Consider the following 24,454-nt stretch of genomic DNA (forward strand, 5'->3'; position numbering starts at 1 on the left):
TTATATGTAAGGATATAATTTTTATATACTAACAAATAGGGAAATATATGGTAGAGGGATGTGCAGAGAAACTTTCAGCCTTTTCAGCCAGAACCAGTATTTCTGAGCATTTTTAGGTCTTGTAAAAATTATTTATGTAATCATGTGCGAGTATATATAAATTAATTTAGTATATTTAAATTATATGTAAGGATATAATTTTAATATACTACCATATAGGTAAATATATGGTAGGAGGATATGCAGAGAAACTTTTGATAATTAGTTATCTCTGGCTATCGCAGCCTCTCGATCTTATAAGCAGGGTAACGCTCCTACTCTTTATTGCTTAGTCAACTAAATTTTCGTTTTGGTTATAGGTACCTAGGTATAATTTAGTTCGAATCAGAAATGAGGAGATCCGCATAAGGACCAAAGTCACTGGCATAGCTCAATTAGTCGCAAAGCTGGCAATGGGCGGGGTACATAATTCGAAGAGCTGACGTACGTTGGGATCCCAATATGCTGTAATGGCGACCCCACACTGGAAAACGCACTGTTGGTCGACCTCTCACCAGGTGGACTGATGACATCAAGCAAGTCGCGAGGATTCGCTGGATGCAGGCGGCTCAGGATCGTTATATTTAGAAGTCCCTACAAAAGGCCTATGTCCTTCAGTAGACGTTCATCATAAGATATTATGATGATGATAAGTTAGTTTGTTTGCAATCACGCTTAATGGAAAGCGATAATGTAGCCCATTGTAGAACCTATGATGGCAGAGATTTAAACGATATTTGACACTCAGATAGTTTATTACTAAAAATACCACATCTAGGATAGTTTTATCCCAATATCTTTCTAATTGAACACTTTGATCTCCGAAACCACTTCAATTTCGGGTTTTTGTGATTTTTTTCCTAATTTTTAACTTTATTTCCCAGACGTTTAATAAAAAATAAAAGGGTTTTTATAAATGAAACCAGATATGAAAAAATAAAACAATTTTTTTGTACAATAAATTACAAACTTAAAACTAAAGTTAAATTTACTTAAAGCTTCTTGTTAGAGGTTATTGTTTGTCTTTCGTTTGTTCGTTTTCATCCTTTTCGGAATCATTTGTTCGTAATGGCAACGGTCCATGTTTCCATGCAACTGGGTAGCCATGCCTCTTGACGTCATCCCACCACAGCTGTTCGCCCTTCGCAAATATGAGGTACACAATGTTTGTGATGACTAGTACACCAAGACACACCCAAAACGCCACTCGCCACTCCTTTAAGGTTGACTGTAAACAAAATAAATATAACGTCATTTATTAAAGACATTTTTGACGGCCTCCGTGGCGCAGTGGTATGCGCGGTGGATTTACAAAACGGAGCTCCTGGGTTCGATCCCCAGCTGGGCAGATTGAGATTTTCTTAATTGGTCCAGGTCTGGCTGGTGGGAGGCTTCGGCCGTGGCTAGTTACCACCCTACCGGCAAAGATGTACCGCCAAGCCATTTAGCGTTCCGGTACGATGCCGTGTAGAAACCGAAAGGGGTGTGGATTTTCATCCTCCTCCTAACAAGTTAGCCCGCTTCCATCTAAGACTACATCATCACTTACCATCAGGTGAGATTGTATTCAAGGGCTTACTTGTAAAGAATAAAAAAAAAAGACAAAAAATTCATAATAAGGTGGACTGAGGACATCAAACGGGTTGCAGGGGTCCGCTGGATGCTGGCAGCTCAAGACCCTGTTGTTTGGAAGTCCATGCAAGAGGCCTATGTCTAGCAGTGGACGTCTATCGACTATTAATGATGATGATGAATGATAGCATGTCTCAACAATGTATGGTTCTCGTTTGGTACAATATTGCTCCTACTTTCCCTAATATCTGCTTAAAATACAAAATATAAAATAAATAATTAATTATTCATCGGTATTATTTTTTTGACCGCCGTGATAGCCCAGTGGATATGACCTCTACCTCCGATTTCGGAGGCTGTGGGTTCGAATCCGGCCCGGAGCATGTACCTCCAACTTTTCAGTTGTGTGCATTTTAAGAAATTAAATATCACGTGTCTCAATTGGTGAAGGAAAACATCGTGAGGAAACCTGCACACCAGAGAATTTCTCAATTCTCTGCGTGTGTGAAGTCTGCCAATCCGCATTGGGCCAGCGTGGTGGACTATTTGCCTAACCCCTCTCATTCTGAGAGGAGACTCGAGCTCAGCAGTGAGCCGTAGGTGGGTTGATAACGACGATTATTTTTTTGTTTACGTGTCAGTTGAAACAAACACGTTTTCTACACTAAAGATTATGTTAAAATGCAGCCTGTCTGATAAGATCAAAAATTATCATCCTGCAAATAATAAGATTGAAAAACTGTCGAGTAATTTTTCTGATAAGAGCTTGTTATCAGCCCCCTGAACAGACAATAAGTGTGTACGGTGTTATTCTTTTGAACTATTTCCGACCACTTGTCAGGGCTAGATTAAAGAATAACAATGACACAGGTAGATAATGTGAGAGATTTACCAGTTTTAAGTGTCGTATAGTCTAACCATAAGTTTTATTTAGTCACTTTCTTACTATATGTCAAATAACAAAGACAAAATTGGAGAGTTATCCTACACGTATAGTACGAAGGTGATGAAACTGGCCCTTAAATAACTTAGTTTAACAAAAATATGAAAACAAGCTTCTAAACTAATGTTTTACCATATGGAGCATCAAAACAAATAAATTACTATTACTAATATCACAACCCGAAGATCACAGCTCATTATTATCTACCATAATTTTGCTATATCACCGAGTTATTGTTAGCAAGTGTTCAGCTTGTGAACAAAAAAACCCCAAGAGACGGATAGTAAATTAAAATATAGAATATAGAAAATAAGCTTTTCAATTTTAAATCTTAATACAAATATGTATTAAAGTGCGAAAGCAAGTTTGTGTGTCTATTTCTTACATTTTTACGGCTAAACCGCTGAAACGATTTAGATTTTTTTACAATGACAAATTGGACCTTGTAACAGAACCTATGTTATTTTTTATCCCAAAAAAATACAATTTGTAAAGATGAGATTTTCACTAACCAATTTGAGAAGTCGGTTAATAAAAGTATACATAATTCATAAACAGATAGACATTTTATAAAACTTAAAATATTTTTACAAAGTTTGAAAAATCACACTTACGTTTGGAGTAAGTAGACCAATCAGATATGGCGTAATGATGCCAGAAATTGCGGCAATACCATTCACCATAGCAGTGGTAGTGCCAGCGTAGTTGGGTGTTATGTCAAGAGCATTGATCTTCATGCCGCTGTAGTACGCACCCATGAGAGTCATGGCGGCTATAAACCAAAATACTGCTAATGTTGTGTCACATCCTGAATACGAAGCAAGGATGATACAAATTCCTGGACCAGTGGCCGCTGAAATCAAATAAATAAATTTTAACCTTGAATAAATTAACCTTGAATAAAAAAGAAATATGTATAGCCTTTCTTGATGAAACTGTTTACCAACAAATAAATTACGAATGATGGTAGAAAACGCATGTCATATCATAACTTATTTATTTTAAATTATGTATGGTTTGTTTATAAAATGTTATATAAAATATATTAACCATTTTTAATTGTTCTAAGCTTATTAATCAAATTTATTTATAAATTAATTATAATTATTATTAGGTACTAGCGGATGCCCGCGACTTCGTTCGCGTGAAACTCGATGTAAACTTTCAAATACCTACCCTACCCCTACCCTACCCCTACCCTACCCCTATCCTACCCCTACCCTACCCCTACTCTACCCCTACCCTACCCCTACCCTACCACTACCATACCCATACCTTACCCCTACCCTACCCCTCCCCTACCCTACCCTACCCCTACCCCTACCCTACCCCTACCCTACTCCTACCCTACCCCTACCCTACCCCTACCCTATCCCTACCCTACCCCTACCCTACCCCTACCCTACCCCTACCCTACCCCTACCCTACCCTACCCCTACCCCTACCCTACCCCTACCCTACCCCTACCCTACCCCTACCCTACCCCTACCCTACCCTACCCCTACCCTACCCCTACCCCTACCCTACCCCTACCCTACCCCTACCCTACCCCTACCCTACCCCTACCCTACCCCTACCCTACCCCTACCCTACCCCTACCCTACCCCTACCCTACCCCTACCCTACCCGTACTCTACCCTACCTCTACCTTACGTTGAAATTTTTCCTGAATTTTCTTTGCTATAAACCTCACGGAGCCTGAGACCTTTCCAACGAATGCAAAACCGTGGAAATCGGTTCGTGCGTTCTGGAGTTATAGCGTCAGGAAGGAAAACCCGACTTATTTTTATATAGTAGATGAAATGACTAGTGATTTATACCCTCATTTTTAATTTGTTTGTCGGTAAACAGTACTCATCAAGAAGGGCTGTAGTATAGTATCTATGTAATAATTATTTTAGGAAGAAGACATTTATCAACTTTCTTTTTAGAAGACAGTTTTAGAGCATCAGTCAAGGACGGGTCTCACTCCATTGGAGCATATTCTTAATCTATATATTAGAGTATCGAAGAATACGATTGACCAGTATAATTTGGCATTTTTGAATTTTAGGTCTGCAACCACGATTGCTAGTTTGTGTAATTTACACTAAGATATATACATAAAGTAGAAAGATTTGTATTCTTGTAAGTAACGATAAACAATAAACTAACAAACTATTGAACCGATTTGAAAAATTCTTTCACCGATAAAAGGCTTCACTATCAGGGAGTAACATATGCTATATTTTATTCCCGTATTCCCACGAGATTCTGCTAATTCAGTATTTAATGTATCAAATATCTGGAGATCTAATTAAATTTAATGAGATCTTACCTATAGTAGTATAAATCTTCCTTGCATTTTGTATACTATGAAACTTTCTCTTGATGCAGAAATCGCAAAGAAGCCCGAAGAAGAATGAGGCAATCCACATAGCGACGTACGGTATTGCTGACAGCAGACCAGCGGATTTGATGTTGAATTTCAGTACATCTGTCATGTATTTGGGTAAATCTGTCACCATTGTAAAGTAGCCCCAGTCATGCCCTATCTGAAAAGTGAAAATCGTATATTTCAAATTCATACAAATCGTTACCAAAATTTAAATCTTGAAAAAGTATTTTTTAAAGTTACCAAATTCTTTAAAATCTTTAACATAATAAATATAAAAAATACTACAGTTTCAAAAACATAAAAATATTTAGCAAAAATTAAATCAAAATATATATTTGTAAAGTTACTAAAGAAACTCTAGGTAAACGAAAATATTTGCTTCAAAACATGGCAGATAATATTTGTACGCAGTCTGTTGCAAAAAAGTAATCTAGAAGTATATTAACCCCGCTTTTTTTGTCATGGTCGCGATATTGAGAAACAAAACGTGATCTAAATAAATAAATAGATCCAGTGGCGTATTATATCATCTAAAACCCGTGACGAATTCATCGGTTGATGCCCCCAGAAAACCCCATATTATCATCACAATACCTAATTTATTTTTAAACATAATTCTAAGCTCACGGCCATACGGCTTGAGGCCCCTTTCAACCCTGGGCCCATGTCATGTCGCCAGCTTTTCCTTTATGTATAAATCCACCACTATGATAGAAAGAAGATACTTACACCAGCAATAATAAGGGACCAAAGAGGAACAGATCTAAGTAACGCCTTCCACGGTACAGGATCCAATATTTGTTTTTCACTATGAATTAACGCTTGAACGTTTTCATTCAAGAACTTTTTCTCACTGTCAGATATGTATGGATGTGTGTTCGGTGTACTATAACAAAGGATGCACTGAAAACCAAAAAATAAAAAAAATATTTAAAAATGTTTCTCTATAAATAAAGACTAACTATTATAAAAATTACAAAAGCGTTGTTTACTGTCATTCTACAAGGAAACAATAAGTCATGATTAGTTAAGGATCTAAAAATATTCTCTTGCCTAATTACAAATTCATAGTTGTTAAAAACAGTCTTGTGGATTTAATATAAGCCTATGATCACGTCATGTAGCTTCTTTTATTTAATGAAATATATTTCTGCGAATAACAACTTACTTAAGTATAATAAAAACAATATGTTATTTGGTAATACATTATATACGCAAATATAAGAGCCCATGGACGTTGGGGCTCCAAGGTGCTGGAATGGCGCCCCCGCTCTGAAAAGAGCAGTCTAGCATCTAGAGGGTTGCAGGGACCAATGACGTCCAATGCCCAGCTGGACGTCATTCGACTAATAATGATGATGATGATGATGATGATGATGATGATTTATAGTTAAGTAAATAATTTCAATATTCACTGTATCTATTTTACATTAAAAGTACCTGTGATAATTATTCTTTTTTTTAGTTCTGAAGTTTAAAATTAATTATTATTGCATAAAATCAATAATACTAATTACTAACTATTGCAAGTACCTACTTAATAATTAATTACAAAAAAAATACTTTCATGACAAATTATTTAACTTTTAAGAAAATATTGTTGTAGGTACCTATAGGTAATAAGAATCAATACATCGTCCAATAAATAATCTTATTCTTTAACTAGCATATCTTATTTACTTTAATTTAACATCCTAAAATGCTTGTTATAGTCTGGCAAGTTCGTTGATAACACTACCATGATATGCGGGCGACATGGGGAAAGACTGCGCAGGTGTGAAATCGTGCTTGCGAGGAAGTGTCGTGCATCAGTCGTGGGTTTTTCATTCATCACTAAACGCTTCCGGCTCGCGCGCAACATCGGGAGTGTTACGAACGAAGTTGCCAAGTATGTTATGTTATTGTATAACTTGTATACGTATGACAATGTAATGCGTAATGAGTTATTACGGCGTATTTATTAAGGCCTCTAAAGACGTCATATTTGAAAACAATTCGTGTTATTTATTTGCACCAAAGGGTCAATTACTCAATTGATCTACCGTCTATTGGATCAATGGTGACGGAATATTGAACCATTATTTCCGCGTGGCGAATTTCTTCAATAACAATGGTAGGTATTCAAAAACACCATTGATAAATCACACTGTAGATATTTATTACAAGGTACTGAAGATCGAACGATGCAGTTGTTTTAATATTCCTTTTAGCAGACTCAGAAGTGATTACAAAAATAAGAAAACTAATGTCGAACAAAGGTTATGTATGTATATATTAGGTTCACAAGATTTGTCAGGACAACTTAATTAACAAATCAAACTGTAACCAAAATAAGACTAGAATGGCAGAGAATGACCTTGAGTGATGTCACGCACTTGTGAACATTGTGTGTAGGGTTAAAGGATCCTTTGACTGTTAACAAACACTCCCCTTTTCCACTTAAGTCACTCTCCCCGCCTATCCCAAGTAACCCATAAAGAATACAACAAGAGATGTGGACGGCTCGAACGCCACGAGCACACTGAAGTCGTCCGTACCGCAAGTCGTTGCAACGCGGCGATAACATTCCTTAGTTAGGTTAGCGCGTGTGGCTTCTAGGTCCTGGGTTAATTCCAAAGTCGGGCTACGAATTTCTTTTTTTTCATCTACAAGTTAACCACAATCTCACCTGATGGTGAGTGAAGAAGCAACCTAAGATGGAAACGAGCTAAGTTGGTAGAAGTAGGATGAAAATCCACACCCCTTTCGGTTTCTATACGAGATCGTATCAATACGCTAAATCGCTTGGCGGTACGTCTATGCCGTCTAAAGCAGGATGGTAACTAGCCACGGCCCAAGCCTCAAATATAATACCAATATTATACAAGAATTTTCTTTCTTTCAGGGCAAATTCACAGGTGGTATCTACACAATCGTGCCTCGGACAACGCGCTATGTCTCGGTCATTATCGTTAACCATTAAAATAAGCAGATAATATAGCATATTTTACACATTGTAAGGACGAGTTAGTAACATGCATTATTTTGCTGTTCTCACACTGCTGATTTTTGGAATGGAACCAAATTTTACTCTGGATTAACTTACTTTTCATCTACTAGACTACTAACCAAACCTAACCTTTTTTTTTTAACGTGGGGAAATCCTTATGGATACCTTCTCACCACGGGGAGGCAAGAAGGTTATGTCAGACTTCAACCGACTAAAACCCCACGGTGTCCCGACTCGCCGCCTGATGACTGAGCCACGGGAACATTTCATAAACTATCGCAACCCAGCCAGCGTAATTAAGCACTCTTAATCAAGCTCTCCTCTTAACCTAACCTAACCTAACCTAACTAGAACCATGGAAAAATCCATGAACAGGACGCCCGCGATTTCGTCCGCGTGGAATTCAGTTTTTAACAAATCACGCGGGAACCATAGATTTTTCCGGGATAAATAGTAGCTTATGTGTTAATCCAGAGTAAAATATATTTCCATTCAAAATTTCAGCCAAATCGCTTTAGTAGCCGCAACACAACGTAGGAACAAACATACACACTTACACACAAACTTTCGCTTATATAATATTAGTGTGATTAGCGGATGCCCGCAATTTCTGGGTTTAAATTTTCCCAAATCCCGCGGGATCCATAGGTTTTTATAATAATAATAATAAAGCCTTTTATTTCCCGAAATATATACAGTTGTTAACAAATACATTACAATAATTTAAAAAATAAAAGTAGGCACACATTAAAATTCAAACTACACTATAACTATAGAATATATCTTATTTCAGTGTGCCTTACGTTATAGGTTTTTACGGGATAAAAATTTTCGTGCTTTTGCTTTTGTTGCTGTTTAGCCTCTTCTAACTTATAGTGAAAATCTTATTAAAATCCACCAACCAGACCGGATTAAATCCAGGGATTAGGCCGAACAAACAATCAGACAAAATTATGAATGTTATTTAAACGGGTACATACCACTATAAATCATTAATCAGACAAAAATTTAAAAAAAATTTGCTTGTTTCAGTATCGTATTAAAAAACTGTATGTAGGTACTTGATAAAACACAGTTATTTCGAAATTGCCTACAGACACTTCAATTTTATATATACAGGATGCTCGGGAGTATTTCCCATAACTTCAAGGTGTTGACGAGTCCACTTATAGGAGCCGAACTGCATAACTAAATTTTTTAACTAAAAAAAACTTTTTATGTTTTCATACAAAGTAATTCAAATAACTCCGACTATCCATGAAACACACGCTTTTAGGTAAAATTATATAATAATTTAATATTTTTTTATTCAGTGACAATTTAAAATCGTGATGACAGTACAAAAGTAGTGTTATACTGTCATCACGATTCATGATGTAAACGAGTCATTTTTAATAAGAGCGACGACATAGTTGCAACTGGCACTCTGCATTCCGCACTTTACTATTTAGCTACATCGTGATATTTATCAATGAATAAGTTGCTACGTCATTACTATAAGGATGGACTAGAAGGATGGATAAGGATTCATTTCAAGATCTATTTGCATTTTCCCATAAAGAATTTATCACCATAGGTATGGGAAATACTCACGAGCATCCTGTATATTAGATAGTAGTTAAGATTAGATATAAGTTATTATAAAAGCATTTACCCATAACGCAAACCATGCAAGACCAAGACCACCGAACATGTAAAACACGTTTTCCCATGTTCCCGCATGCATTATGAGGCCTGAGAAATACGACCCAGCGATATTACCGATCTGGGCACCACCAAATACTATTGCACCCATACGTGCCCTTTCGGCTTTTGGCGCCCATTTAGATATCATGGCCATCAGTGCCGGCATAGTTGGGCCCTGAAACAAAAAAGTGCATGTAATTTCTAACTCTAAACTAAATGCTAGGACTATTCAACTTTTTCCGGTCAAATTATCCCTTTATTTAGGTACCTAACACTTATATTTTATATATATCTACCATTATAGGTACTGAAAATTTACATAAACGTAAACTTAACTTCGTACACATTTTTTTTTAAATCGAAGTTTGAAAGTTTTTCAAATGACGCGGCGTTCCAAGTGTTCTGCGAAATGTTATATCATAAAACTACTTCTATAGATATAGAGAATTGTCGTCAAAAATTGTCATGTTGTACATACTTTTGGTACAATAAAGTGTATTATATTAAGCTAGTTGTCACTTTTTGTTATTGTTTATTATCGTTCTACTATATAGATTGAAAACAAATTATCATATTTTTTTGAAACATGATCGCAAACATGAAAATTTTAATTATTATATATTTTTCCATCCATCCATTCAGCTATGATGGTCTATATTTCAACTGTTTCATGACGTCCCGCTAACAAATCCTTTACAAACGGAGCGTTTGCCAAAAATATTAGTTAACAATAAGCTTGACGTTTAGTACATCAAGTAACATTGTGACGTCAGAAAACACCTGTTGGCCATGATGGTCTATATTTCAACTGTTTCATGACGTCCCGCTAACAAATCCTTTACAAACGGAGCGTTTGCCAAAAATATTAGTTAACAATAAGCTTGACCTTTAGTACATCAAGTAACACTGTGACGTCACAAAATGGACGACAGCGTTTTTGACGTTTGGAAAATTTGAAAAAAATACATGATCTTTATATTATGATTTTTAAGACATCCTTAACTTTTATTAATTAATCGATATATTTCAGACCCACAAAATTAATATTGTTTATATTAAATTTGATCATCAAGTAACATTGTGACGTCAGAAAACACCTGTTGGCCATGATGGTCTATATTTCAACTGTTTCATGACGTCTCGATAATACATCCTTTACAAACGGAGCATTTGACAAAAATATTAGTAAACAATTAGCTTGACCTTTAGTACATCAAGTAACACTGTGACGTCACAAAATGGACGACAGCGTTTTTGACGTTTGGAAAATTTGAAAAAAATACATGATCTTTATATTATGATTTTTAAGACATCCTTAACTTTTATTAATTAATCTATATATTTCAGACCCTCATTCCATGTACTACACAAAATTAATATTGTTTATATTAAATTTAACTAAAATGAAAGTAGAAACAAAGTGTTATTACCTCACCAAAACCTTCAATAACACGTAGAATAAACAACGCGGTCGCGCCACCAGTTTTGACAGCATACGGGGTGATGAATGTGCAAACAGCTGTCGATAACAACCCACCCCCAAGCACCCACTTCCCACCATATCGTTCAGCAAACATCCCGCCGGGAATATGCGTTATGACGTAGCCGTAGTAAAACGAACTTAGTATGAGACCTTGAGTTGCTTCGCTCCATTCAAAAAGCACAGGCTGTAAAAAAATATTATCTTATCATCATAGTTGTAGCCGAGCGTTAGTATACGAGCCGTGATAGCCCAGTGGATATGACCTCTGCCTCCGATTCCGGAGGGTGTGGGGTTCGAATCCGGTCCGGGGCATGCACCTCCAACTTTTCAGTTGCGTGCATTTTAAGAAATTAAATATCACGTGTCTCAATCGGTGAAGGAAAACATCGTGAGGAAACCTGCATACCAGAAAATTATCTTAATTTTCTGCGTGTGTGAAGTCTGCTAATCCGCATTGGACCAGCGTGGCTATTAGCCTAACCCCTCTCATTGTGAGAGGAGACTCGAGCTCAGCAGTGAGCCGAATATGGGTTGATGACGACTATAGCCCTCTAATATAAAGAGGGGTGTTATGAGTTTGACGTGTCTGTCTGTCTGTGTCATCATAGCTCCCGAACAAATGAAACGATTTTAATTTAGTTTAATTTGTATGAAAGGTGACTTATGTGCGAGTGTTTTTAGACATGTTTGATGAAAATCTGTTCAGCGGTTTTAAAGTTTTGTGGGGTGAAAGTGGGGAAGAATAACCAAATATATATTAAATGTATAAGACAATAATTGAAAAAACATCTGCATCTTTTTTATGATAAACTAGCCGACGCCCGCGACTTCGTCCTACTCTAACCCTACCCTACCCCTACCCTTACCTTACCGCTAATCTACCCCTACCCTATCGCTAATCTACCCCTACCCTACCCTACGCTACCCCTACGCTATCCCTACCCTACAATGAAACGTTTCATAAATATACCTTATGCACCCCCGTTTATGATAAATTTTGGCTAGAAATACCTACATATTCAAAAACACTGATGATATTATGCGGAAGAACGAGTTGTTGTTCTTTCGCATTTTAAGCTTATATATTATGTTTTCATATAAAATCCAATTATGTTTACATACAAAATCCAATTATGTTTTCATACAAAAGCACACAAAAGCCAAATAAATCTGAATATTTTACCTTGTTTATATTACAAGTGAAAATAATCAAAATTAAAGCTGATAAATGCATAGAGACACGTGTCTTGTACTTTATCAATAAATGACACTGTAGTTTATCAAACTATAAGTGGTATATTACCGCGATCAAAGGGATAACCGATCGAGGCCATCAATTTCACTTGACAAATTTCACCTACAAACATCAAGTGTTATAAAGTTTTACTTTATACTTTTATAAAGCTCAAGAATTTAAAATAGTATTTACCCGACTGCAAGAAGGGTTATGTTTTTCGTGCGTATCTTGTATGTATGTATGTAATATTCTTTATTACCTCATGTCTTCCAAATCACTGAACGGATTTACGTAATTAGGATATCGTTAGATTTGTCTCAATAACTCAAGTGTTCTTAGATAGGTGAAATTTAAAAAGAAGTAACAAGACGACTGTGAGATGCTATAGACTCGAGATAATTTTTTTTTTTTAATATTGCAATATGGGTATCAAATTCAAGAGCTTTTTGTAAGGATTCATAATGGTATATCGTCTCACAGTCGTTTTGTTATTTTTTTTAGTTTCACCTATCTAAGAACACTTGGGTTATTGAGACAAATCTAACGATATCCTAATTACGTAAATCCATTCAGTGGTTTGGAAGATATGAGGTAATAAAGAATATTACATACATACATACATACATACAAGTTACGCGCGAAAAACAAAACCCTTCTTGCAGTCGGGTAAAAAGCTCTTCAGGAATTTTTCATCGTACTAATATCCCCCTTTCCCCATCAACTAGGCGAAAATCTTTAAGAGTTGGCTCGACAATAGTATCTACAACAAGAGGGCACATAAGCCAGGAGGTAAGAACCATAAGTCTCAGCCCGTAACCGTGGTTAGTTATTGGGGCTTATCTAATATTGATATAATAAGTATTGCGCCATAGATAATCGTATTAAACTATACACAATACTTTATGTTACCTATTTAGAAACACTCGATATTTTATAGCACCCTCGTGCAGTAGGTTTATAGCTTTACAGTACCACGGTGTGATATAGCAATACATGATGGTTTTAATGGCACTACAAATAGAGATTTAGATAAAGTAGATAGTTGTAAATACAGTATACTGTGTTTAACAATGAATATTCCACTTCTTTGGTAAGTATTTACACAGCACATTTAATGCATCAAACGAAGTTTCGTCTTTAATAATAATACTAGTAGCCGTCGCGCGGTTTCACCTGCGTATCCGCAGGAATATGGGGATAAAGAATAGCCTTTCTCGATAAATGGGCTATCTAACACTGAAAGAATTTTTCAAATCGGACCAGTAGTTCCTGAGATTAGCGCGTTTAATCAAACAAACAAACAAACTCTTCAGCTATATAATATAGATATTGTAGAAAATAGTAGTCTGAGACAGTTGCAAATCTCCTGGTGTCATCCCTACTTTCCCACCTTTAGGCAAGAAACTTTTTTAAAATTAATATGGTGCTAATTTTAAGGCCCTATCTAAGTAGTTATCGAAATCGGACAACACTATAAAAAGTTAATCGTAGTTTTTCTTTGCAATGTGTATACAATCAATTTCCTGTTTTCCTACTCTTAGAATTAGAAATTATATTAGAATAGAAAAAAAAATATATCGAAATCGGACCACTCATTAAAAAGTTACGCGTGGGCTAACATAACAAAAAATATACACGTCGAACCTTTTCTCAATTTTTCGTAGATTGAAAACGAACTTAGATTTTTACCTTTATTTCTAGATTGTCTTTGGTTTTTTACTTTTTCTATACATTATTTTACTCTACCAAAGAATAAAACACTCCTAATGTACAAAGATTAAAAAAAAATATGATTTTGAAATCCTCGTCTGTAGACCGCGCTTTTAGAGCGCGGTTTTAAAAACTGTCAGTACTAATCACAGACGTGTTTTGTACAGGTTATGAGTGATTATATGCCATCCTTGTTCTTTTTACTACATGTGAAATAAGTTAGAGTGTGACAAGAATAGGTTAAAACAACAAAAAAAAGGTCAAAATGATATGAGTATGAAATCAATCTTTAGAAGCTTGATCCACACACAGGTTTTTCAAAATCGATCTTCTTAAGCGTGATTACACACACGAGGGGCTTTAGACGGAGAGTAAACGTCAATTACAATTTTTATCTCCGATGTCTTTGTCTCCATGTTTGGAATAGTATTAAAATGGCTTACGTAGGAATGATGGCGACACATATATATAATGCTACTGAACTGTTAAGAAACTGAGCTCCATATATTTGTTTAATGCTTACCCTATTAAAACATCTGCACTTACTAGTAAGTTTACAACGTCTAGTGTTTCTAAAGATTAGTTATTAAAGTAAATAAATGCAATAAAATTAATAACAAACGTTTCTTTTAGGTACAAAAAATCAACAAATCCCACGGCAATACGTTTTAACTATAAATCATCAATGTTCTTTTAAAACAATTAAAAATTTTCGTAGTTTATATTGTACTTTCATGAAACATGTGCAAAACATACCAGACTGCATTAAAAAAAACCGGAAATTCAATCGCCTTGAAATTATTTTACGAGTAAATACTAAAAACCTTCCCTTAAAATATGCATTTAAATAACTAAATCTCAATCCCAATCAAAATTAGTTTTGGAAAAAAATCGCAAACTTCAAAACATACCTTCATTTATGAATAGAACACAAAACCTTTGTAAAGTCGGTTAAAATAGTTACTGTACGTATTATTTATCCCGCAAGAGTAATAAAATAGAGATGCGGTATAAAAATGTACCCGGAAATGTATTAACATTTCTTCCTTATTTCTCTTCAACCTGTCACGTCCTTGGATGGCTACGAGATAATAACTCGAATTGAGGTAAAAACATAAAACTGTGTTGACAAGAACGTATTGCTGTGTTCTTGTCCTAATTTATATGTTTTTATATAATTATCTTTTATATTTTATTAAGCGCAAGGTTCATAGCCACTAGAATTTGTTTTATTCTCTTTTATGTTGACGGAAGTTGCATCTAATGCTTAAGCTACAGATAACCAATAAACTACTTTAGAACGTATTTTAATCGAATGAACTGCAGGAACCCAAAGATGCGCGCTAAGACATACCTCGTGAAGAATTATTGACAAATTGTAGACCAATAGCAATAGCTCCGATCCGAAAATATCGCTCTCTCTTTCATTGCGTACGTACGAGATAGCTTTACTTCCGGTTTAGCACTATTGGTCTAAAAAGTCTTTTTCTTTTGACGATTCAGAAATCGAAACTTCGGACAGTGCGTTGCCAGTGATGACGTATGGTTCCTTGGAACCATAGGTCACTATTGGTCTCTTATGAAGATTCAGAGTCACATAGCGGGCAAGCTATGCTCAGAGTATTTCTGCATGATGGAATCAGAACCAAAGTAACCGACATAGCTCAACGACTTGTGAAGCTGAAGTAGCAACGGGACAGATACTTCAAAGAGCCCCAAGGTGCTAGAATGGCGACCCCGCAGTGGAAAACACGGTTGACAAGTAAACTGACAACATCAAGCGAGTCGCAGGAATTCGCTGGATGCAGGCGGCTCAGGATCGTGGTATTTTGGAAGTCCTTACAAAAGGTCTGTGTCATGCCGTGGACATCCATCGGCTGATATGATGATAATGAGGATGACTACATAAATCTTTGTCAATTAATCAATAGGTACTTACGCCAGTTTGCCTCAACAAGTAATCCGACAGTCTCATAGTCTCGTTAGCCGCGGCGCTCGGGTCTGGACAAGCGTCGGGGTCCCAGTTCGCGTCCCCCTCAACCGCTACCGTCTTCTTCACCATCTGCGTGATTGCCAAGTTGAGGCATACACGCATCGTGTACGCGTTGGCTACAGCCAACAGCGCCATTATTGAGAACACATACCTTTGTGGTATTACGAATACTGTAATAGGTATAAATGTATTAATTTTTTTATCGTCATAAATTCATTAAGAACATAATAGTACATTATGATAATTATAAGTGCGATAAGTTGAAAATTACTGCCGAGCCGATATTGAAAACTCGAGCCGCAGGCGAGACCTATAGTAAGGAAGCAGAGGCTGTAATTTTTAAAAGTACGCACGTATATCATACGACGTTTTATAACACAGTTGCGAGGAAATACACTTTGAACACACTTTCTGAAAATGAATTTGCATCTTTGCCTGTTTTCCATATGATGACATTTTGACACGCTTGTCATTTTTGAACAGATAGCGAAGTTTGTGCGGTTTTTTTTAGGAAAATGCGCCAAAAACAGCCAGTATTAGGTACTTATAAAGTAAATTGATATTTTCGTGTTTCTGTTACAGATTTAAATGGTTGTCATTTATTGTTAAAATTATTAAAATGAATTAAAGGTTTTTTATTATATTTTATCTAACAAAGTTAATTTTATTCATAAAATATGAGCACTTTACTTTACATTACGGCACATGTGCGTAATGAGATATATTACAACATTGAAATTGGTGAAATGAGAGATACTTTACGAGCAAATGTATAATAAAGAATAATAGAACTTACTCCCGTTCTAGAGAGGCCAAGGTCTTTATGCAAGTTATAAAAAGATTTTGCTGGTAATCCTCTCGCACCAACTACTACCGCGTACAAACTAACCACAAAGCCATTTCATTTAGTTCATTTGTTTGGTCTATTTATTCACTTTTATATTGTAATCCTTAAGAATTTTAGTCTTCCACGGCAAAGTACTCTACAAGTACTTTAAGTTTAGTTTGTTTGGAAAAAGGGAAAATGTCTGGTCTAGATCTCGAAACATAAAACATAGACTACTTTTTATTCCGAAAAATGTAAGAATGTTCCTGCGAGATGAAAAACTGAATTTCACGTGAACGAAGACGAACTTAGTGGAATGCGCGATGGATTTACAAGAACGAAGTCCTGGGTTTGATCCCCGACTGGGCCGATTGAGATTTTTTCAATTGATACAGGTATAGAGCTTCGGCCGTGGCTAGTTACCATTCTACCGGTAAAGACGCACCGCCAAGCGATTTAGAGTTTCGGTACGATGTCGGCATGTAAATTTTCATCCTACTCCTTACAAGTTAGCCTGCTTCCAATTTAGATCGCATCATTACTTACCATCAGGTGAGATTGCAAGGGTTAACTTAAAAAATAAAAAAAGGAAGGCGTCCTCTGGTTATTTATTATAAGCGTTAGATTTTTTTTTAAGAAAATTTGCCATAATTATCTTTTAAATATGACCAATATTCCAACTAGTCGGGAAAGAATGTGCTAGGAGTGGGTACGACCAATGGGGCGGGGATCGAACCACCACCCTTCGGTGATGAGTCCACCGCTCTTACCGTTGAGCTATTGGGGTTGTTAAATTAAATTCGTTGTCATTACCTCCTCTGGTATATTCAAAAGAATTTACTCGACAGTAAAATTAAATCTCTGGCCTTGTCTAGCCGATGCCTTATAGCGTTTGAATTTACATTTTATAATATTTAAATACTTTAAAATTTCTATATATAGCATTAAAAATTGTCCATAAAATTTGTTTCAATGCATATTTAACATAATTGATACGAATAATATCTACATTTAAATTGTTTCACAATATGAACACTTAGCGAAGTAGGTATTTCTTTGTTCAAATTAAATTATTTAAAAACTGGATTTCTGTTATTAGGTATCTTTATGGTGTACACTAGGTTTGATTAAGGTAAGCACTAATTAGATGTCTGTCTGTCTGTCTGTACGTTCGTCATAGAAACAAAAACTACTCTACGGATTTTAACGAAACTTGGTACAATTATTTTTCATACACCTAAGCAGGTAATAGTATACTTTTCATCACGCTACGACCAATAGGAGCAGAACAGTGAAGGGATATTTTGGGAAAACGGGAGAAGTTATTCCAGTTTTACAACGATACTACTGTAAGGGCTGGATAAGGTCTAAGGGTGGACGAACTCGCGGGCGTCCGCTAGTTTCATAATAATAATGTGGGTGGTCGAAAATATCGTTCACTGTTAAATTAAATATACAGACTTTACAGTGATGAGGAAATCTTATAGATACATTCTATACAAATATTTTAGAGAAGGAAAGATTTCATTGTTTGTTTGTTTGTTTACATTATGAAAAGGCTCTATAACTACAGAACTTCACTGTATGGGGAAGCTGCACTATTCCTGACTGCTATAGGCTATATTTTATCCCCGTATTCCTACAGGAACGGGAACTTAATACTACATTTATCACCATGCATTTTTCATTTATAATTTTCTGAAGTAAAATATTAATTATCTCACTAATAATTCCAATTATAAATCAATAAAAATAAATACACTAATCAAATCACTATTTCCAATTACAGATGTCGATATGAAGGAATGAAGGTAACACAATAATTAATATCAATTATTATTGACAGGAAAAATGATACAATACCGACCTTACTTACGCTGCAGAAAAAAATAATTAATCTAAAGAAGTCTAATAATTTATTAACGTGTTGAAAAGTCTTATAATTAATAAAACGTTTTATCAAATATTAGATCCTACAATATATATAGTTGTACATAAATATAACGCTTAAATAGATCATATTAATGCATTTAAAACATAACATTGTAATGGGAAATAATACTAACATAATTTAAACACCTGAGCGATGTTATTGTATGTATTTGTATAATTTTATTTATGAATTTAAATTTTAATTTTAACCGACTTCAAAAAGGAGGAGGTTCTCAAGTTGACCGGTATGTTTTTAATATAAAAATCTTTTTTTATTTCTTATCTTTCTGTACTAATTTTTTTATGAAACTTTAAAACACTGGCCCTTTATGTTTTTAATATAAAAAATCTTTTTTAATTTCTGATTTTTCTGTACTAATTTTTTTATGAAACTCTTTAAAACACTGGCCCTTTCATTTCGTGCACATGTTATGAAAGAATTCAAATATCCAATAATGTTTTTTTAAATTATAAATACATCTACTTACAATATACAGTTTCATGAATTTAGAAAGTTACTACAAACAAACGAACTTTTTTTTTATTCTCTACAAGTTACCCTTGACCACAATTTCACTTGATGGTAAATGACGATGCAATTTAAGATAGAAGCGGACTAACTTGTTAGGAGTAGAATGAAATCCACAGTCCTTTCTGTTTGTACAGGACATCGTACCGGAACGCTAAATGGCTTGGTGGTACGTCTTTGGCGGTAGAGTGGTAACTAGCCACGGCCAAAGCCTCCCACCAGCCAGACCTGGACCAATTAAGAAAACCTCAATCGGCCCAGTCGGGGATCGAACTCAGGACCTCCGTCTTGTAAATCTATACTTATAATAAGTTTGTAGAGAGGTCAATTCTGTACATGAAATATATTTCCAAAATAACTATCAGGGGGTGATTAGTGATCGATACTGATGCCAAAAATGCAATCAAAAAATGTTTGTCTGTCTGTCTGTATGTTCGTTATAGACACAAAAATTACGCGACCCGAATTGTTCTTCATACTCCTGGGCAGGTTATAGTATACTTTCATCACGCTACGATCAATAGGAGCAGAGCAGTGAAGGAAAATGTTGGGAAAACGGGAGAAGTTACTCCATTATTTAAGCTTCTGTCGCGTGTGTTATTATAAGCGTTAGATTTTTTTTTTAAAGAATATTTGCCATAATTATCTTTTAAATATGACCAATATTCCAACTAGTCGGGAAAGAATGTGCTAGGAATGGGTACGACCAATGGGGCGGGGATCGAACCACCACCCCTCGGTGATGAGTCAACCGCTCTTACCGTTGGGCTATTGGGGTTGTTAAATTAAATTCGTTGTCATTACCTCCTCTAGCATATTTAAAAGAATTTACTTGACAGTAAAATTAAATCTCTGGCCTTGTCTAGCCGATGCCTTATACTGTTTGAATTTACATTTTATAATATTTAAATACTTTAAAATTTCTATATATAGCATTAAAAATTGTTCATAAAATTTGGTTCAATGCATATTTAACATAATTGATACGAATAATATCTACATTTAAATTGTTTCACAATATGAACACTTAGCGAAGTAGGTATTTCTTTGTTCAAATTAAATTATTTAAAACTGGATTTCTATTATTAGGTATCTTTATGGTGTACACTAGGTTTGATTAAGGTAAGCACTAATTAGATGTCTGTCTGTACGTTCGTCATAGAAACAAAAACTTCTCGACGGATTTTAACGAAACTTGGTACAATTATTTTTCATACACCTGGGCAGGTTATAATATACTTTTCATCACGCTACGACCAATAGGGGCAGAACAGTGAAGGGATATTTTGGGAAAACGGGAGAAGTTATTCCATTTTTACAGCGATACAATTGTAAGGTCTGGATTAAAGAGGTCTAAGGGCGGACGAAGTCGCGGGCGTCCGCTAGTTTCATAATAATAATGTGGGTGATCGAAAACATCTTTCACTGTTACAGGCGCAGTGGTACGCGCGGTGGATTTACAAGACGGAGGTCCTGGGTTCGATCCCCGGCTGGGCCGATTGAGGTTTTCTTAATTGGCCCAGGTCTGGCTGTTGGGAGGCTTCGGCCGTGGCTAGTTGCCACCCTACCGACAAAGACGTACCGCTAAGCGATTAAGCGTTCCGGTACGATGTCGTGTAGAAACCGATAGGGGTGTGGATTTTCATCTTCCTCCTAACAAGTTAGCCCGCTTCCATCTTAGATTGCATCATCACTTAACATCAGGTGAGATTGTAATCAAGGGCTAACTTGTAAAGAATAAAAAAAAATACAGACTTTACAGTGATGAGGAAATGTTATAGGTACATTCTATACAAATATTTTAGAGAAGGAAAGATTTCATTGTTTGTTTGTTTGTTTACATTTTGAAAAGGCTCTATAACTACAGAACTTCACAGTTGGAAGCTGCACTATTCCCGACTGCTATAGGCTATATTTTATCCCCGTATTCCTACAGGAACGGGAACTTAATACTACATTTATCACCATGCATTTTTCATTTATAATGTTCTGAAGTAAAATATTAATTATCTCACTAATAATTCCAATTATAAATCAATAAAAATAAATACACTAATCAAATCACTATTTCCAATTACAGATGTCGATATGAAGGAATGAAGGTAACACAATAATTAATATCAATTATTATTGACAGGAAAAGTGATACAATACCGACCTTACGCTGCAGAAAAAAATAATTAATCTAAAGAAGTCTAATAATTTATTAACGTGTTCAAAAGTCTTATAATTAATAAATATATAATAAATGAATTCAAATATCCAATAATGTTTTTTTAAATTATAAATACATCTACTTACAATATACAGTTTCATGAATTTAGAAAGTTACTACAAACAAACGAACTTTTTTTTTATTCTCTACAAGTTACCCTTGACCACAATTTCACTTGATGGTAAATGACGATGCAATTTAAGATAGAAGCGGACTAACTTGTTAGGAGTAAAATGAAATCCACAGTCCTTTCTGTTTCTACAGGACATCGTACCGGAACGCTAAATGGCTTGGTGGTACGTCTTTGGCGGTAGAGTGGTAACTAGCCACGGCCAAAGCCTCCCACCAGCCAGACCTGGACCAATTAAGAAAACCTCAATCGGCCCAGTCGGGGATCGAACTCAGGACCTCCGTCTTGTAAATCTATACTTATAATAAGTTTGTAGAGAGGTCAATTCTGTACATGAAATATATTTCCAAAATAACTATCAGGGGGTGATTAGTGATCGATACTGATGCCAAAAATGCAATCAAAAAATGTTTGTCTGTCTGTCTGTATGTTCGTTATAGACACAAAAATTACGCGACCCGAATTGTTCTTCATACTCCTGGGCAGGTTATAGTATACTTTCATCACGCTAGGATCAATAGGAGCAGAGCAGTGAAGGAAAATGTTGGGAAAACGGGAGAAGTTACTCCATTATTTAAGCTTCTGTCGCGTGTGCAGGCTTAATGGGTAGGGTAGGGGTAGGGTAGGGTAGGGATAGTTGGAAATTTACATCGATTTTCACGCGGATGAAGTCGCAGGCGTGTAAATAATAAATAAAATTTAGTGTTATAAAAGTGCTTGTAAACTAATTATCATTATTTTAACGGCCTCCTACAGGGCCAGGGCTCCTTACAGGTGAGGATATATGGAGCTTATACCCACCACGCTGCTCCATTGCGGGTTTACAGGTTTAGGGTGATAATGTTAAATTCATTAACTGTCAGATGATAATAATAATGACCGGGAGCGACGGCTTAACGTGCTCTCCGATGCACGGGGGTGTAACAATATTTATTTTTACCTCTGAATTTTGAACTGAAAATTTCTTAGAAGAAAGAGAACTCTGTATCAACCAAATTCAAACCCAGGACATCGTGATACGAAACCATATATGCATACCATATATAACATTGGACCAACGAAACAGAGCAGAATATGTCTATATCTATTTCTAGAATAAAAAAATTCAGGACCAGTTTCACCACTTCCTGTTTAGTTTCGTTTAGGCAAACAGTAGGTTAAGTCACTTTTTTGTTTATATCAAATGACATAGACAAATCTTACAAAAAATCTGGCACATCAGAAGGTGGTGAAATTGGTCCTTAATATTACTAGTATTTGTAATAGGTAGTTAATTTTTGCATTGTTATCAAATTAAACACAAGGTACTTTCATGTTACCATACGGTACAAGAAAGGTCAGGTAAGAAATGAAGATAGAAGTAACACATACTTTGCATTATAAAATGTTATTAATTTTCAACTTAAACTGCAATATTGATCGCGGTTCTAGAACTGCTAACTATTGAATATATTCTAAAAATGTCCTAAATAATTGTAAAAGTCACAATTAAAATATTATATATCCATATATACCATGAATATCAATAAATATATATATTAGACGTATTCGGAGATAGAGAAATTTCTTGCCACACAACAAAGTGCAACAATTGTGTAAACAATAAAGTACTGTTAGCTTCACACGTCGAAGTCAATTTATATTCACTATTTTTAAAAACTATTATCAAAAATAATAATATAATTTATATTATTATTTTTGATGATAATTGCTTCGGCACTCGAATCCCCCGCAGCGGGAGGGTTAAATTTTTTTATAACTTTTGTATATTTTGTATGTATAACATTGTTAAAAATTAAAAAAAAGATAAATAAATAAATAAGAGAGAAAAAATGTATATCTAATACGTACGTTTTGATAAAGCCAACCTCCATCCCGACAACATCTCGTATCTCCCGCTAGAACCAACAAAACCAACTTTAACACCGACCACCATACCGAACGTAAATAAAGAAAACTTAAGAGTACAAAATAACGAGCACTGCGCTCAGTTTCTTTGGCACGACTATTTGACAGCAAAGCTAATCAGGAAAAGTACACCAAATGCTGCGACAACTCACAAATTATACATCCGAAAAAAATAAATTGGACACGCTATTATAGTCATTGATGCTTTTCCTTAAGGACGCATCTATTGTAAACAATACAGTTAAAGTAAGTTGGTAATTAGATATGCCATCGCAATTTCCATTAGCATTACCTTCAAGGACATTTACGGACCCTTCCTACACGGAAATTTTCTTCAATAAAATATTATTTCTCTAAGAAGTTAAGTTCGTAAGAAAATTAACGATAAACACCGTGATACGTTTCTAAATAAAAATAAAAAATGCTTATGTATATTACTAGAAAACGATTTTTAATGAAAAGGAAAAGCCAAAAAATATATTACTAATCTATTTAATCAAATAAAAACACCTGCATATAATTATAACTTATGTTTACTTTGTTTTATTACAGTGAAGCACCTAATTTATGCATAAATAACCTACAGAGCATCTCAAAAAAATGCAAATAGTACCTACGGTTTTCAGAGCTTATATTTTTTCACTGTTTTAAAGTTACTTAAAATCAAAAAGTCCACATCTATTATAACGCTACATTTAAAGGGCTTCCTTCCTACCTTCACTATAAATTATAATATTATTATAATTATATCCTTCCTAAACTGTCTTTAATTTTTTTCTAGTTGTACACAATGACACAAATTATATTCTCCATTTTAATCTGTTATCATCGTGAAATAAGAAAATCTTAAAGTATGGGATTATGGTAATCTAACTTCAAGAAGGT

At 35.2% G+C, this 24,454-nt stretch overlaps 1 protein-coding gene across 1 annotated transcript; it reads right to left on the reverse strand.

Moving 5' to 3' along the window:
- Positions 1-968: 968 nt before the first annotated feature.
- Positions 969-23,652, reverse strand: LOC112049680 (putative inorganic phosphate cotransporter). The gene is made up of 8 exons (XM_052884513.1): positions 23,513-23,652; positions 15,976-16,199; positions 11,037-11,273; positions 9,575-9,781; positions 5,661-5,834; positions 4,872-5,088; positions 3,169-3,407; positions 969-1,267 (listed from the first exon to the last, which is right to left on the reverse strand). The coding sequence occupies exons 1-8, from the start codon at positions 23,595-23,597 to the stop codon at positions 1,052-1,054; spliced, it is 1,599 nt and encodes a 532-aa protein (XP_052740473.1). The 5' UTR covers positions 23,598-23,652; the 3' UTR covers positions 969-1,051.
- Positions 23,653-24,454: the final 802 nt, after the last annotated feature.

Source organism: Bicyclus anynana, chromosome 11, assembly GCF_947172395.1.
Source record: "Bicyclus anynana chromosome 11, ilBicAnyn1.1, whole genome shotgun sequence".
NCBI lineage: Eukaryota > Metazoa > Arthropoda > Insecta > Lepidoptera > Nymphalidae > Bicyclus > Bicyclus anynana.